General features: G+C 40.6%; 2 protein-coding genes across 4 annotated transcripts in view; both read right to left on the minus strand.

Annotated features, from left to right (window-relative positions):
• LOC311295855 (uncharacterized protein) overlaps nucleotides 1-14,695 on the minus strand; it is a 260,836-nt gene that overhangs the window by 175,142 nt on the left and 70,999 nt on the right. The window lies entirely within an intron of this gene.
• The window catches only part of LOC311295852 (uncharacterized protein), a 49,895-nt gene that overhangs the window by 5,907 nt on the left and 29,293 nt on the right, over nucleotides 1-14,695 (minus strand). For all 3 annotated transcript variants that reach the window (XM_084417382.1, XM_084417381.1, XM_084417383.1), the window contains exons 5-6: nucleotides 3,847-4,140; nucleotides 2,135-2,455 (exon numbers count right to left, since the gene is read on the minus strand). In XM_084417382.1, coding sequence (XP_084273508.1) covers nucleotides 2,135-2,455; nucleotides 3,847-4,140 — 615 coding nt within the window. The remainder of the gene's footprint in view (nucleotides 1-2,134; nucleotides 2,456-3,846; nucleotides 4,141-14,695) is intronic.

A 14,695-nucleotide genomic window follows, 5' to 3' on the forward strand; every position in this document is an offset into this window, starting at 1 on the left:
CTCCGCTGTGAAAATCATGATTATGTGATTGGCCAGTTGATATTAAAACATCAAATATTTCCATGACAGTTTTACTAGAAACACAGAAATATACACTCACCTAAAGGATTATTAGGAACACCTGTTCAATTTCTCATTAATGCAATTATCTAATCAACCAATCACATGGCAGTTGCTTCAATGCATTTAGGGGTGTGGTCCTGGTCAAGACAATCTCCTGAACTCCAAACTGAATGTCAGAATGGGAAAGAAAGGTGATTTAAGCAATTTTGAGCGTGGCATGGTTGTTGGTGCCAGACGGGCCGGTCTGAGTATTTCACAATCTGCTCAGTTACTGGGATTTTCACGCACAACCATTTCTAGGGTTTACAAAGAATGGTGTGAAAAGGGAAAAACATCCAGTATGCGGCAGTCCTGTGGGCGAAAATGCCTTGTTGATGCTAGAGGTCAGAGGAGAATGGGCCGACTGATTCAAGCTGATAGAAGAGCAACTTTGACTGAAATAACCACTCGTTACAACCGAGGTATGCAGCAAAGCATTTGTGAAGCCACAACACGCACAACCTTGAGGCGGATGGGCTACAACAGCAGAAGACCCCACCGGGTACCACTCATCTCCACTACAAATAGGAAAAAGAGGCTACAATTTGCACGAGCTCACCAAAATTGGACAGTTGAAGACTGGAAAAATGTTGCCTGGTCTGATGAGTCTCGATTTCTGTTGAGACATTCAGATGGTAGAGTCAGAATTTGGCGTAAACAGAATGAGAACATGGATCCATCATGCCTTGTTACCACTGTGCAGGCTGGTGGTGGTGGTGTAATGGTGTGGGGGATGTTTTCTTGGCACACTTTAGGCCCCTTAGTGCCAATTGGGCATCGTTTAAATGCCACGGCCTACCTGAGCATTGTTTCTGACCATGTCCATCCCTTTATGACCACCATGTACCCATCCTCTGATGGCTACTTCCAGCAGGATAATGCACCATGTCACAAAGCTCGAATCATTTCAAATTGGTTTCTTGAACATGACAATGAGTTCACTGTACTAAAATGGCCCCCACAGTCACCAGATCTCAACCCAATAGAGCATCTTTGGGATGTGGTGGAACGGGAGCTTTGTGCCCTGGATGTGCATCCCACAAATCTCCATCAACTGCAAGATGCTATCCTATAAATATGGGCCAACATTTCTAAAGAATGCTTTCAGCACCTTGTTGAATCAATGCCACGTAGAATTAAGGCAGTTCTGAAGGCGAAAGGGGGTCAAACACAGTATTAGTATGGTGTTCCTAATAATCCTTTAGGTGAGTGTATATTAAAAGTAAATAAATTATATTTATTGACTGGCTGTTAGAATGCAGTGCACGAAAAATGCATAAGTGCAATATAGGAGAGTTCAGGATGGAAGCCATTTATGTCGTCAGGGACTTTGTCAATTGGAACAGTATAAAATGTGGTAATATTAAAAGTCATTAATAGGAGAACAATGCGAAGCAGGAGGTACATGGCATGCATTGTTGGTCTTTAGCGATGTGCCCAGAGTAATCCACGGAAACAGGAAACAGCTGATTGAGTTTGTACTGCGGAAGACCAAAAAGCGGAGTAAACAAACACACCAACGTGGTCGTTGTGGAGTTTACAATGTCATTATGCAAACATTGATGGTAGGAATTTTCCAAACAACTTTCCTTTTCAAGCAAGTTTGAGTGCGAAGCTAAACCACTCTGGGCAGACGAGTAGGCTAGCCTAAACTTTGCATTGAGTGCGAGGTGGAAGCTGTATCAGCGTTCGACACTGTTTCTTATCGCTTTCACAGCAAAAAAATGGTTAAGGTAAGAAGCATAACTTTCCTTAGTAAGAAAAGTTTGAGTGCGTTAATAATTCATCCATGAAAACGCGTGAAATTACGTTCAGTCCTTGTCCTTCAGAGCTTTTTTGATGCGACTAGCTTAGTGACACTGATGATACAAAACCACGACATTTATAAAGAATGAAATGATCTACAGAACAAATTTTGAATGGAGTCTGAACAAAGGAATTTAAGATGAATTACCTACAGAAAAACAGAATTACAAGGAATAACTGCCAATCATGAAGTGTGATCATTATTACACTGACTAGAGTAACTCACCGCTGACAGTAACACGGAACGTCTTGTATGAAATCCCACCGTTGGATTTGATCTGCAGTTGATAAACTCCAGAGTCTGTGGTTCTGGTGTTTGTGATGGTCAGAGATCCAGTCTTCTTGTCCAGCTTCAGTCTGTCTCTGAATCTCTCATCAGCTGCATAATCATATGTAAACATCTCTCCGGTCTCTCTTTTGATTTCAGCAATAAGAGTCTGCTGATTTTGATCTTTAAACATCCACAGTATCAGATGATCGTTCTGTATTTCAGTATGAGGGTTTAGAGTGACTGATTCTCGCTCTGTCTTTGATATCGTCTCTTCAACTATGACAACAGCACATAGAAAGAGACAAATACAAAGTTGCCTTTAGATCAAGTGTGTGCATGTGAGCATCAGCATTTGAGATTTCTACACAGATCATGCTGAAGACGTATTATCAGTGATGATCTTTTCACTGTAGACTGAAGAGTTTGTGCTGAAGATGAAACGCTGTATTAAAGCTGTGATTAAATACAGCGGCTCAGATTGACATCATCCTGTAGTGTCAGAGATGATCCGCTACTGTGAACATTAAATACACCAGAAAACCAGCACAGTTCTTGTGTTCTGTCTCTTCCATCAATACTGTCTAGAAACTTTATGCTATCAGTGTAATTAAATTTTTAGGGCGTTTTTGTCACTTTGTCACAATGTGTGGTTATTTGACAATATTGCTCAATGGAGTGAATTTAAAAAAAGCACTGAATTTAAGACACACCCTGAAGACTGAAAGGATCAAAATAAACTCTGAAGGGAATCTAAACATTAAAGGACAAGTTCGGTATTTTAAACTTAAAGCCCTGTTTACATATCGTTTCTGATGAAATAGAACGGTTAAGATTAAAATTTGGACACATGCTGCTGTCCCGAGAATTTTAGGTTTATTTCGCTTTCCCCAAAACCTCTAAAATGGGTGTATAGGTGCACTGGAACAATCCTTCATAAAACGCATTAAACTTTCGTTTACAAAGACCTGAAACTCACCGAGTGGTCAGGGGTGTTCACTGATATGCTCACACAAAGATCGCTGCAAAAGATGCTTTCCAACAGGTTTTATCGTAGTTTTTGTCCAACTCCATTGACTTGTATTGAATGTGCTGTGTGAGGTACGGTATTACTCTGCCGCTTCTTCTGCTTCTTCTGTGTATTCAGTGAAATGCCAGTGGTTTGCTTGCAATTGGCAAAGGTGCATTATCGCCACCAACTGGGTTGGAGTGTCTATTATTAAAGCTCTCAACGGAAGAATCTACGGGTGTGAGACGTTTGGAAAAATAGATCCACAGTTTTACAACGAATGGTAAAACACCTGTTGGAAAGCATCTTTTGTAGCGATTTTTGTGTGAGCATATCAGTGAACATCCCTGACCACTCGGTGAGTTTCAGGTCTTTGTAAACGAAAGTTTAATGCGTTTTATGAAGTATTGTTCCAGTGCACCTATACACCCATTCTAGAGGTTTTGGGGAAAGCGAAAGAAACCTAAAATTCTTGGGACAGCAGCATGTGTCCAAATTTTAATCTTAACCGTTCTATTTCATCAGAAACGGTCTGTAAACAGGGCTTTAAGTGTAAAATACCGAACTTACCCTTTAAGCAGTCTGAGCAGAATCACCTTCAGAAAAAACTGAATGTATGAGGAAGAATGTGACCATTATTACATTGACTGGAATGACTCACCTTTGACAGAAATATGGAATCTTTTGTATGAGGTCCTTCCGCCGCTGATGATCTTCAGTTTATAGAGTCCAGTGTGGTCAGCTCTGGTTTCTGTGATGGTCAATGATCCAGTCTCCTTGTCCAGCTCCAGTCTGTCTCTGAATCTCCCATCAGCATTATCATATGTAATGATCTCTTCAGTCCCTCGTTTGATTTCAGCAATGGGAGTGTCTTCATCTCCAAACGTCCACAGTATCTGATCATCACTCTTTATTTTAGTGTCAGAGGGTAAAGTGACCGATTCTCTCTCCCACACTGTCATGACACAAAGAAATGGATTATAAGATTATAAGTGAGAATTGCATGTTAACAAATTAATTGTTTTAAGGGAGAGTTCACCCAAAAATGAAAATTCTGTCATCATTTCCTCATCCTCATGTCGTTCCAAACCCATACGACCTTCGTTCATCTTCAGAACACAAATCAAGAACTTTATAATAAAATCTGAGAGCTGTCTGTCCCTCCATTGACACAACTACCATTTTGAAGGTCCAGAACAGAAGTAAACACATCATTAAAGTAATCCATGTGTCTCCAGTGGTTTAACGTTGACACACGCATTGTTTGGATCCGAGAGCAGACGTTGTGTGAACATGCGTTGCAGGTTAATATTTTGTAAATAAAGTGGTAAATTATGTTTTTTGCACAAACAAAGCGCTTCATAAAACTGAGGTTAAACCACTGGAGTCAAATATATTACTTAACTAATGATGTCTTTACTACCTTTCTGAGGCTTGAAAGTGTCAGTTGCGTAGCTGTTAATGGAGTGACAGAAAGCTCTCAGATTTAATTAAAAATATATTTATTTGTGTTCCAAAGATGAATGAAAGTCGTATAGGTTTGGAACGACATGAGGGCGAGTAATTAATGACATAATTTAAAAAAATGTACCACTGAAAAGTTTTACTGCTTTTTAATAAACAAGAGCCATTTGTCAATGTACTTCAGTGATGCGTCACATCCGTGACACTTAAAAAAAAAAATCTGTATACACAGACATGACATACAACATATCACTCAATATAACATTGTCATTATTTCCTCCTCATGCTCCTCCAAATGAATTACAAGATTGAAGAGTCCTTTTGCAGCTCTTTTCCATGCAATGTCAGTTTATAAAGGCCTTCACAAAGCTCAGAAATTACATTTAAAACACCAGAAAAGACCATGTGCCAGAAGTCTTCTGGACACACATGACATATTTGTGTGCAGTTTATGTGTTTGTTTCCACAAAATCTTTGCTGTAATTCTCAAATCTTATTTTTCATACTTAAAACATGTCAAGTTAACCTATGAAATATTCAACAACTAATTCCCTCCATCATCGAAGACAGAAAATCTGGTGGTATATGTTTGTAGCCCAAACACATTTTGTGATGCATTTAAAGCCTTAGTGAAGGGGGAGATGATCAGTGAATAATTAGGGTCCAAGCCCCGAAGGGGCTGAGGCACCTATTGTATCCGTTCGTTTTCTTATTGAGAAAACAAGAAAACTTACCCTTAAAACCTAACCCTTCGGGGCTTGGCCCCTATTGTATCCGTTCGTTTTCTTATTAGGGGCCAAGCCCCGAAGGGGCAAGGCACCTATTTTATCCGTTAGTTTTATTATTATTATTATTATTATTATTAGGGGCCAAGCCTCGAAGGGGCTGAGGCACCTATTGTATCTGTTAGTTTTCTTATTATTATTAGGGGCCAAGCCCCGAAGGGGCAAGGCACCTATTTTATCCATTAGTTTTATTATTATTATTATTAGGGGCCAAGCCCCGAAGGGGCAAGGCACCTATTTTATCCGTTAGTTTTATTATTATTATTATTATTAGGGGCCAAGCCTTGAAGGGGCTGAGGCACCTATTGTATCTGTTAGTTTTCTTATTATTATTAGGGGCCAAGCCCCGAAGGGGCTGAGGCACCTATTGTATCTGTTAGTTAGGGGCCAAGCCCCGAAGGGGCTGAGGCACCTATTGCATCTGTTAGTTTTCTTATTATTATTCTTCCTCCTCTTGAAGTCTATGGCAGCCCTATGAACCGTACATAGGAAAATGATGAAATTTGGCACACAAATTGTAGTGATGGTAATGAAAAGTAATTGTAGCAATTTTGGAGTCTCTAGGACCAACTCTATAGCGCCACCAGCAGTTCAAATATTCAACATTGAAATGGTTATAACTTTTGAACCCTTTGATCTAGAAAAATGAAACTTAGTACACCTGATTCAGCTCATCATGCGGATCAGAAAAGTGATAGTAAAGAAGATTTATATTAGAAAATATTTGGATAAATGAATAAATGCAGTTCTTTTTAACCTTTTTATTCATCAAATATATTAGGCAGCAGAACTGTTTCCAACACTCATAATAAATCAGAATATTAGAATGATTTCTAAAGGATCATGTGATAGACCGGATGTCACATGCTGAAGACTGGAGTAATGATCCTGAAAATTCAGCTTTGCTTCACAGAAATAAATTATAATTTAAAGCTACACTGTGTAACTTTTTTAGTTGATTCTTAGCAAAAAACACTTAGTTCTTTCAAAAATATATGTGCTCATTAATGTATATTTACTTATTTCAAGTAATAAAGTATTCTCTTAAGTTTATAATCTGCCATTGAAAGTACATACGGGTGAGGGGTTCGAATGCCGGTCGCCATGTTGCCCCTCCATCTTGAAACTACATTAGCCAAAGAGGGACATACCAGTAAATTCAAGCTTCGCCTTTTGCGTTTTTCACTCAGTGACACCGTGACGAATGCGAGGGGGAGATTACTCGCGAGCTCGCGAGTGCCGGCAGATTTGAAAGATAGTGTGGTGTGTGCGTACTCACATTTGAAAGAGAGAATTAAAACGTTAACGCGACAGACAAATCAGCAAGACCATAGTCAATATTGGAGTAACTTTTCCCAGATGGAAAGAGCTCATGAGGAGAAAAGATTTTAAAACGGACGCCGAGGTTGCCTGCTTTCTTCTCGACAGGTAATTCAGCCTATTTGTGTAAATTCGAAGTTTTATAGTTGCTTGTCTAACCATAGCATGGTTGTGCATAACGCCAGAACGACCTCTAGTATAAATTCATCCTCGCGTCAATGGTGAAAAAGTATTGTTTACCTTGTAACATAAATCTGTGCTGCGACGGATCACAGGTGATGAATAGTTTTAAAGGTGCAATTTTTTAAGCTATATAAAAAAAGGACACTGTAAATTTTAGTTATTTTTAATTGCTTTTACTTTGTACACATTGTAACGTTAGCCTAATCTGATTATGCTGGGATAGCCGATTCCAAGGGTGACGTTTACCTCCTGACATCTGTCCTGTAGTTTTATTCATTTTAGAGGTATTGTTTATTATTGTCATGGACGAAGTCGATAACTGGAAGCCATGTTAACCTTGGAATAATACGGCCACCGTATGAGTGAAAACGCCCTCGGAATTGAGAGGAACAGAAACTAATATTCACTGGGTAGTCATATACAATTTCACCGCTAGATGGGGGTAAAAATCACACAGTGTAGCAATTATTTTAAATTGTAATAATATATCACAATATAAAAAAAAAAAATCTGTATTTTTGATCAAATAAATGCAGGCTTGATGAGCAGAAGAAACTTCTTTCAAAAACAAATAGTAATGTTTCCAAACTTTTGGCCTGTACTGTATTCACCCCAAAACTGCACAACTGTAGAGTAAAACATTAATAAAAAAGTGATAATAAAAAATGTGTCTTAAAACTGACATGATTGTAACAAAAATCACACAGTCTGGAGAACTCAGAACAACTGCTAACATTAAGTAAATAACTGCCATGAAATTATATAGACTATGCAATTAGATAAACTGTCCATTCACTACATCACTTTACCTGTCTTTATCCCCTTTTATCCTCTTCTCTTCTTTTTGGCACTGTATCTATCGCAGACTATAATGCTCATTTATAATGTGTCATGTAAATTCGGCCATCCGTCACAATCAGGAAACTTTCACCGTGTCTAGAACTGGCGCGAGCTGCCAGGCCCGTTTCTACGAGCCTGTGTGTTAAAGGTAGGGTAGGTAATCATTTTTCTAAAAAAAAAACATTCCAAATTTGTTTAAACTGTCTTTATATACTAATACATAATTAAAATGTAAGTACTCTGAAAAAGAAAATATAAAAATCGAGTGACTGTAGACCTTTTAATCTGCAATAAACACAGCTCATTATTTCCATTCACTCCACCCCCTCCCTTCTGAGCTCCTTCCAAAGCCACGCCCCCAAAACACATGAACGTGCGACGCCAAACGCTCAGGCTCAGCTGGAAGACGCATTTATTACCTGAGACGAGTGGAGAGGAAGGAGCGCAGTACATACAGTGACATCATGTCAGAATCACATGTAATAAAATACCTAACTTTATCACTATGAATATAAACAAATAAGATTTCTTTTAGTACTCACTATCAAGCTAGCATATCGATAATGGTAAAGTTTCATTCGGTAACGAGCTATATTTATAAGGCAAAACTAAAAACAGGTTGCATTGATACACGTTTTTCCATTACCATCAGTTACACTGTGATGAAGGTGAATTTCGTGTAAGATTCATAACATATATGGTGTTTTGCATGTAAGAGTTTCCATGATGAAAACATTGTTGACTCTAATGAAGACTAACGTACACTCCGAGTCCGGAGACAAGTACCGCATCTTCGGTTCGAGGACAGGTCCGGGGTTGAGGGCGAAGCAGAGGAGGTCGTTCAAGAGTGCGGGCAGGGTCCGAGGAAGTAGTTTTTGCCTTGTTTGCCTTCGCTGACTGCATATGCAGGTGCTTTGAGCTGAATATTTCCGGGAACGGTGACATGTGATGAGTGCACGCAGGGCAGCGCGCGCAGTGGGGCTCGCCTCGGGCACGAGACATGAAGGCATCTGATTGGTTCTTTACATTCGCACCGAATGGCAGTGATTGGTCAGAGTTTTTACTGTCCTGCAGCTGCTACAGAGGTCTGATTTTTTTCATTCCTTTTTCTAAACACATAATGTATTGACTACTATCAGGATGGAAGGACCATTTCACCCAGTATAAAAAAAAGTGTTTCTGAACAGGATTACCTACCCTACCTTTAACAAAAGCAATGCTGTCTACATTGGATGCGCGTCGCGCACGCTACACAACAAATTACCAACAACTGATCGCGCGCGCGCTCTGTTTCTGACGCACTTCAAGCACTCGCTGGGCGCGGAAAGATTGCATCTCTCTGCCATCTGTAACCATGTTGACGTGCCGCCCGGTGTGGCTGCGATTCGCGGCGATTGTGGTTCCGTCCCGGGTTACCATGGTGACGGCTGTGAGATTACCCCCCGGCCCCCTTTTTTTTTTTACAGATCTGCATGATTCACGTAGGTCACATTTTCAGGTCGGAAAATCCGGAATTCCGGATTAATCCGGAAAAATCACATCCCTGCGGCAAGCACACACACACAACTTCTACGGAAGACTTTATTCTCAAAACATTTCGACTTTAATCTCGAAACATTTCGACTTTAATCTCGAAACATTTCGACTTTAATCTCGAAATGATAGCTTTTTTTTTTTTTTACTTTTTTTTTCTTCACATTTTTAAAAAAAAAAATTTTTACGTTGCGGTTCAGGGCTTCCGTATTAGTGTCATCTGCAAAGACAACCTGATGAAAAATATTCGATGTACTTATAATGTCATTTACATACAAAATAAAAAGAAGTGGACCTAATATGGAGCCCTGGGGGACTCCACAAACAATATCTGTGCATTCTGAATAACTACTGTTTATTTGGACAAATTGCTCCCTTTCAGTTAGGTAGCTTTTGAACCAGCTGAGTGCCTTCCCTCTGACACCATAGTGTTGCAATTTCCCAATTAAAATTTCGAAATCAATGGTGTCGAAGGCTTTTGATAAATCAAAAAATACACCAATATAATAATAATAATAATAGATTTTATTTGTATTGCACTTTACATTTGGAACAAATCTCAAAGTGCTACAGTTAAGATCATTTAAGGGTGATAAAATACAAATAGATTTAATAGCTAAAAGTCATAGGTTCTCCTAAAAAGAAATGTTTTTAGTTCTTTTTTAAAAGTCTCAATAGTTTGAGGTGCTCTCAGATGGTCTGGGAGGGCATTCCAAATCCGAGGAGCGGCAGAACAGAAAGCCCGATCACCCATAGTGCTGAGCTTAGTCTTGGGGAGAAAGAGGCGGTTTGATTTTGTTGAACGGAGGGATCGAGTTGTAGTTGAAGGTGTGAGAAGTTCTTTCAGATATGGGGGGGCATTTCCATAGATGCACTGGTGGGTTAGTAGGGAGACCTTATATTCAATCCTGGCGGAAACAGGAAGCCAGTGAAGTGAATGGAGAATGGGTGTGATATGCTCGTATTTTCGAACTCTCATCAGGATCCTTGCAGCACTGTTCTGAACATACTGTAGTCTCTGCAAGCTTTTGTTAGGGATCCCGATGAGAAGTGCGTTACAGTAATCCAGTCTGGAGGAGACAAAGGCGTGGACCAGTTTTTCAGCATCTGCTAAGGTGAGTGTGGGACGGAGTTTTGCAATATTTCTGAGATGGTAGAAAGAAGTCTTGCAGAGGTTTTTGATATGGGTTTCGAAGCTGAGTTGTGGATCAAATCTTACACCAAGGTTGGTGACAGTTGTGGATAGGGGAATGTCATGACCAGAGATAGTTAATCCAGTTATGGAGGAAGACTGAGTTTGATGTGGTGTGCCAACAAGAATTGCCTCAGTTTTGGAGCTGTTTAACTGGAGGAAGTTGTGTTTCATCCACACCCTTATCTCCTCCAGACAGGCAGTGAGTGTTGAAGACGGAGATGGTGTTGATGAAATTGCAGAGGTGTGTGTTTCCGATTTCATATACAGTTGCGTGTCATCAGCGTAGCAATGAAATGAGACTCCATAGCGGCTAATGACATGGCCGAGGGGGATGATGTAAATGATGAAGAGAATGGGGCCAAGGACTGACCCCTGAGGGACCCCGCAGGTAACTGTGTGTTGCCGGGACCTTGCACTTCCAAGTGAAATGTACTCTGTTCTGTTAGTGAGGTACGATTTAAACCAGTTAAGAGCAGTGTCAGTGAGTCCAGTGGTTTGATGCAGCCGGTTAAGGAGTATGTCATGATCCACTGTATCGGAAGCAGCAGACAGATCGAGGAGTATGAGGAGGGATGGTGAACCTGCATCAGCTGTCATCCGTAGGTCATTTGTGACTCTAACCAGGGCTGTTTCTGTGCTGTGTGCAGAGCGGAAACCAGACTGAAATTTTTCGAAAAGATTGTTGTATTTGAGATGATCCTGGAGGTGGGTGGCGACAACTTTTTCCAGTACTTTAGAGAGGAATGGGAGATTGGAAATGGGCCTGTAATTTGCAAGCACATCTGGGTCAAGGGTGGGTTTTTTGAGAAGTGGTCTGATTATGGCAGTTTTTAGGGCAGATGGAACATTGCCAGACTGGAGGGAATGGTTTATTATAGTGGTAATCAGAGGACTTAGGACAGAGGTGCTTACTTTCACTAGAGCTGTAGGAAAAGGGTCGAGGGCACAGGTGGTGGGTTTCATCCTTTTGATTATCTTTTCAACCTCTTGCAGTGAGATTTCTGGAAAGCGATGTAGGGGGTCAGAAATTGCAGGCTGTGAGTGGATAGTCAGGGTGGATAGGGGTGAGGATCCAGAAAAGGTAGAGTGAATTGAGTCTATTTTTGTTTTGAAAAAGTCCAGAAAAGTATTACAGTGCTCTTCTGTAGTTTCTGTAAGTGAGGGGGTTTGTGGTTTGAGTAGATGATTTATGGTGGAGAACAGCTGTTTGGAGTTTCCGGGACTATTTCTGATGACATTTGAGTAGAAATTTGACCGTGCCTCTGTAAGTGACTTTGAGTAGTCCTTTCGGTGTTCCCGGAAAGCGAGCTTGTGCACAGTGAGACCTGTGGCTTTGAATCTCCTCTCAATGGCACGCCCAGCTGCCTTCATTTTTCGCAGTTCACCGGTATACCAGGGGGCTGATCGAGTGAAAGTGACTGTTCTGGTTTTGACCGGGGCATGAAGATCCAGAATGCTTCTGAGGGTGTTATTATAATAGTCCACTGATTCCATGGGTGGTAGACAGTTTACAGAGAGGAGATGCTGGAGATCGGATGTCATAGTCTCTAGGTTGATATTTTTCAGATTTCTGAAGCAGATTTGGCGTTTGGGCTTGATGAGGCTGGATGGTGAAGACATCTTCATGGAGATGGCCTTATGGTCAGAAACTCCCAGATCATACACCAGAAGATTGCTGAGATAAACAGAGTTTGTAATGACTAGATCGAGAGTGTGGCCCCTGGTATGAGTTGGGGCATCGACAAGTTGTGTCAGATTAAAACAGTCGAGTAGTTGGAGGAAATCTGCTGCGAAACGGCAGGTTGAAGAGTTTACATGAATATTCATATCTCCAAGTATAATGATGTTAGCAGACATTGTACAGAAAGTTGAAAGAAGATTGGACAACTCTGGGATGAATGATGAGTTTGGTTTGGGTGGCCGGTAAATAAGAAGTATCGTAGTAGAAAGAGGGTGCTTACATTTAAATGCTAGGCATTCAAACGAAGACAGCTCAGGCAGAGTTATAGGGGACAAGATCAGATCACTTCGGTGGATTACGGCCAGACCACCACCACGCCCTGTGCTGCGGGCTTTCTGTAAGTAGCAGTAGCCAGGGGGACAGGTCTCGTTTAAAACAGAATAAACATCTGGTTGATGCCAGGTTTCTGTAAGGCACATCATATCCAAACACTTTTCTAGAATATGATCATGTATGAGGCAAGATTTGTTTGTGATGGATTGTGCATTAAAAAGTTCAATCTTGATATTCGATGCAGCAGTGCGTCTCTGTATTGGCCGAAGTAGACTGAGATCCACTCCATGTTTTCCGCGATTTCCATCCAAGTCAGTGTGTAGCGTTGTCATGGAAACTTCAGCACTACTAGTCCTAGAAGTGGCGGTGCCCTGATGACGTGTCCGAGATGCGACGGTGCGCACGCCAGACCAGATGGATGGGATGTTGTGATCAGACCGGGATAAAACAAACTTTCGACGGCAACTTCTGTGAATGTAACGGGGCCGGCGAAGGAGTTCAAGATGTTTAATGACTGATGTACACGATGGAGTGGTATAGTTGTTGAATTCCTTAAGTTGAATGGCGGAATAGTTCAGCATTATGCCAGTCGTGGAGAGTGGTCTGTTAGTCGTTAGCCATGCCCGTGATGCATAGAGGAAAGGCAACAGACACAGCAAGCAAATGGCTGTGACTATGGGTGGATACCTCGCGATCATCGGCAGTGACTTTGGTGAAAGCCTCACGGTAACAGGCAGTGATGAACAGATACGGGAATCCACATGAAGCGATTGAAAACTGGTAGGTAAACAGCCGCTTGAGTCAGCGGAATCCGACAATCCGTACAGAACACATACAAATCCACAATGTTTACTAGTGAGCAGCGACACTAGTATAACTTACTGTATATAATACTGATAAACGTTATGCTATAGGTTATACTTCGTAACAACAACTGTTGCACTGAAAAGGGTTTTCAGTTAGAGAAAGGGAGAAGCGGCGAACAAGCCACGCCAGCGTCCTCTCCCAGCCACAAATTGTGTTTGTTCCCTGGGTGGTCTCAAATCACTGACTAATATCAGTCTCACCATTATCTATAGCGTCATTAATTTTCTCGATGAGATCCAGAATTGCCAAACAAGTAGAGCTCTTTTTCCTAAATTCATATTGAGATGGAATGAGTATATTCATTTTATCCAGGTAACCACTAAGTCTATTGTACACGACCCTCTCAAGCACCTTGGAAAAAGTAGGCAAAATGGATATAGGTCGATAGTTTTGTAAGTTATTTTTATCACCAGATTTATAAATAGGTATAACTTTTGCAATTTTTTGTCATTTTTGGTACTACACCATGAGATAAAGAAAGGTTTATACAATAGACAAGTGGATCTAGAATTTCAATTGCAATAGATTTAACAATTTTTCTACATATATCATCCACGCCTGCAGTATAAGAGCTTTTCATATTCATAATAATTTTCAAAACTTCCATTTTGTCGGTAGGTGTTAAAAAAAACGAATTTAAATAATTCCCTTTTAAATATTGTTGGTATGAAGCTCCCCCTGGAGGATTTATGGATTTCGAAAGAGTTTCCCCTATAGAGATAAAATAGTTGTTAAAACTTATGGCAAGATCATCATCATTGAGATAGTGATTATCATTATGTTTGACATTATTTTCTGGAAGGACAGTTGCTTTTTGATCCCGGCTGAGCACAGTATTTAGTACTCTCCAGCATCGCTTTTGATCACCACGAGAAGCCTTAAAGGTCCCGTATTATGCCCCTTTTCACAAGATGTAAAATAAGTCTCTGATGTCCCCAGAGTGTGTATGTGAAGTTTGAGCTCAAAATACCCAACAGATCATTTTTTACAGCATGTTTAAATTGACATTTTTTGGGGCTCAGAAAAACGAGCTGTTTCAGTGTGTGCCCTTTAAATGCAAATGAGGTGCTGCTGGATGACCCAGGGGGCGGAGCTTCATGAGCTCGCGCTCAGTCTCTCAGGACAAATTCATCTCACGGAATGATGATAATATCAGAAACTCTCAGTAACGGCGTTCATTTCGAGTCGGACAATAATGCCTACAGAGTCAGAGTGCTGTATAGAGATGAAACAGGTATGGTTTAGTAGTTTAATTACGGTTATTATAACGTATTTGTCATCTGCTTGTAGGCTATGTATCCATTATTTA

Source organism: Rutilus rutilus (assembly GCF_951802725.1).
Source record: "Rutilus rutilus genome assembly, chromosome: 8".
NCBI lineage: Eukaryota > Metazoa > Chordata > Actinopteri > Cypriniformes > Leuciscidae > Rutilus > Rutilus rutilus.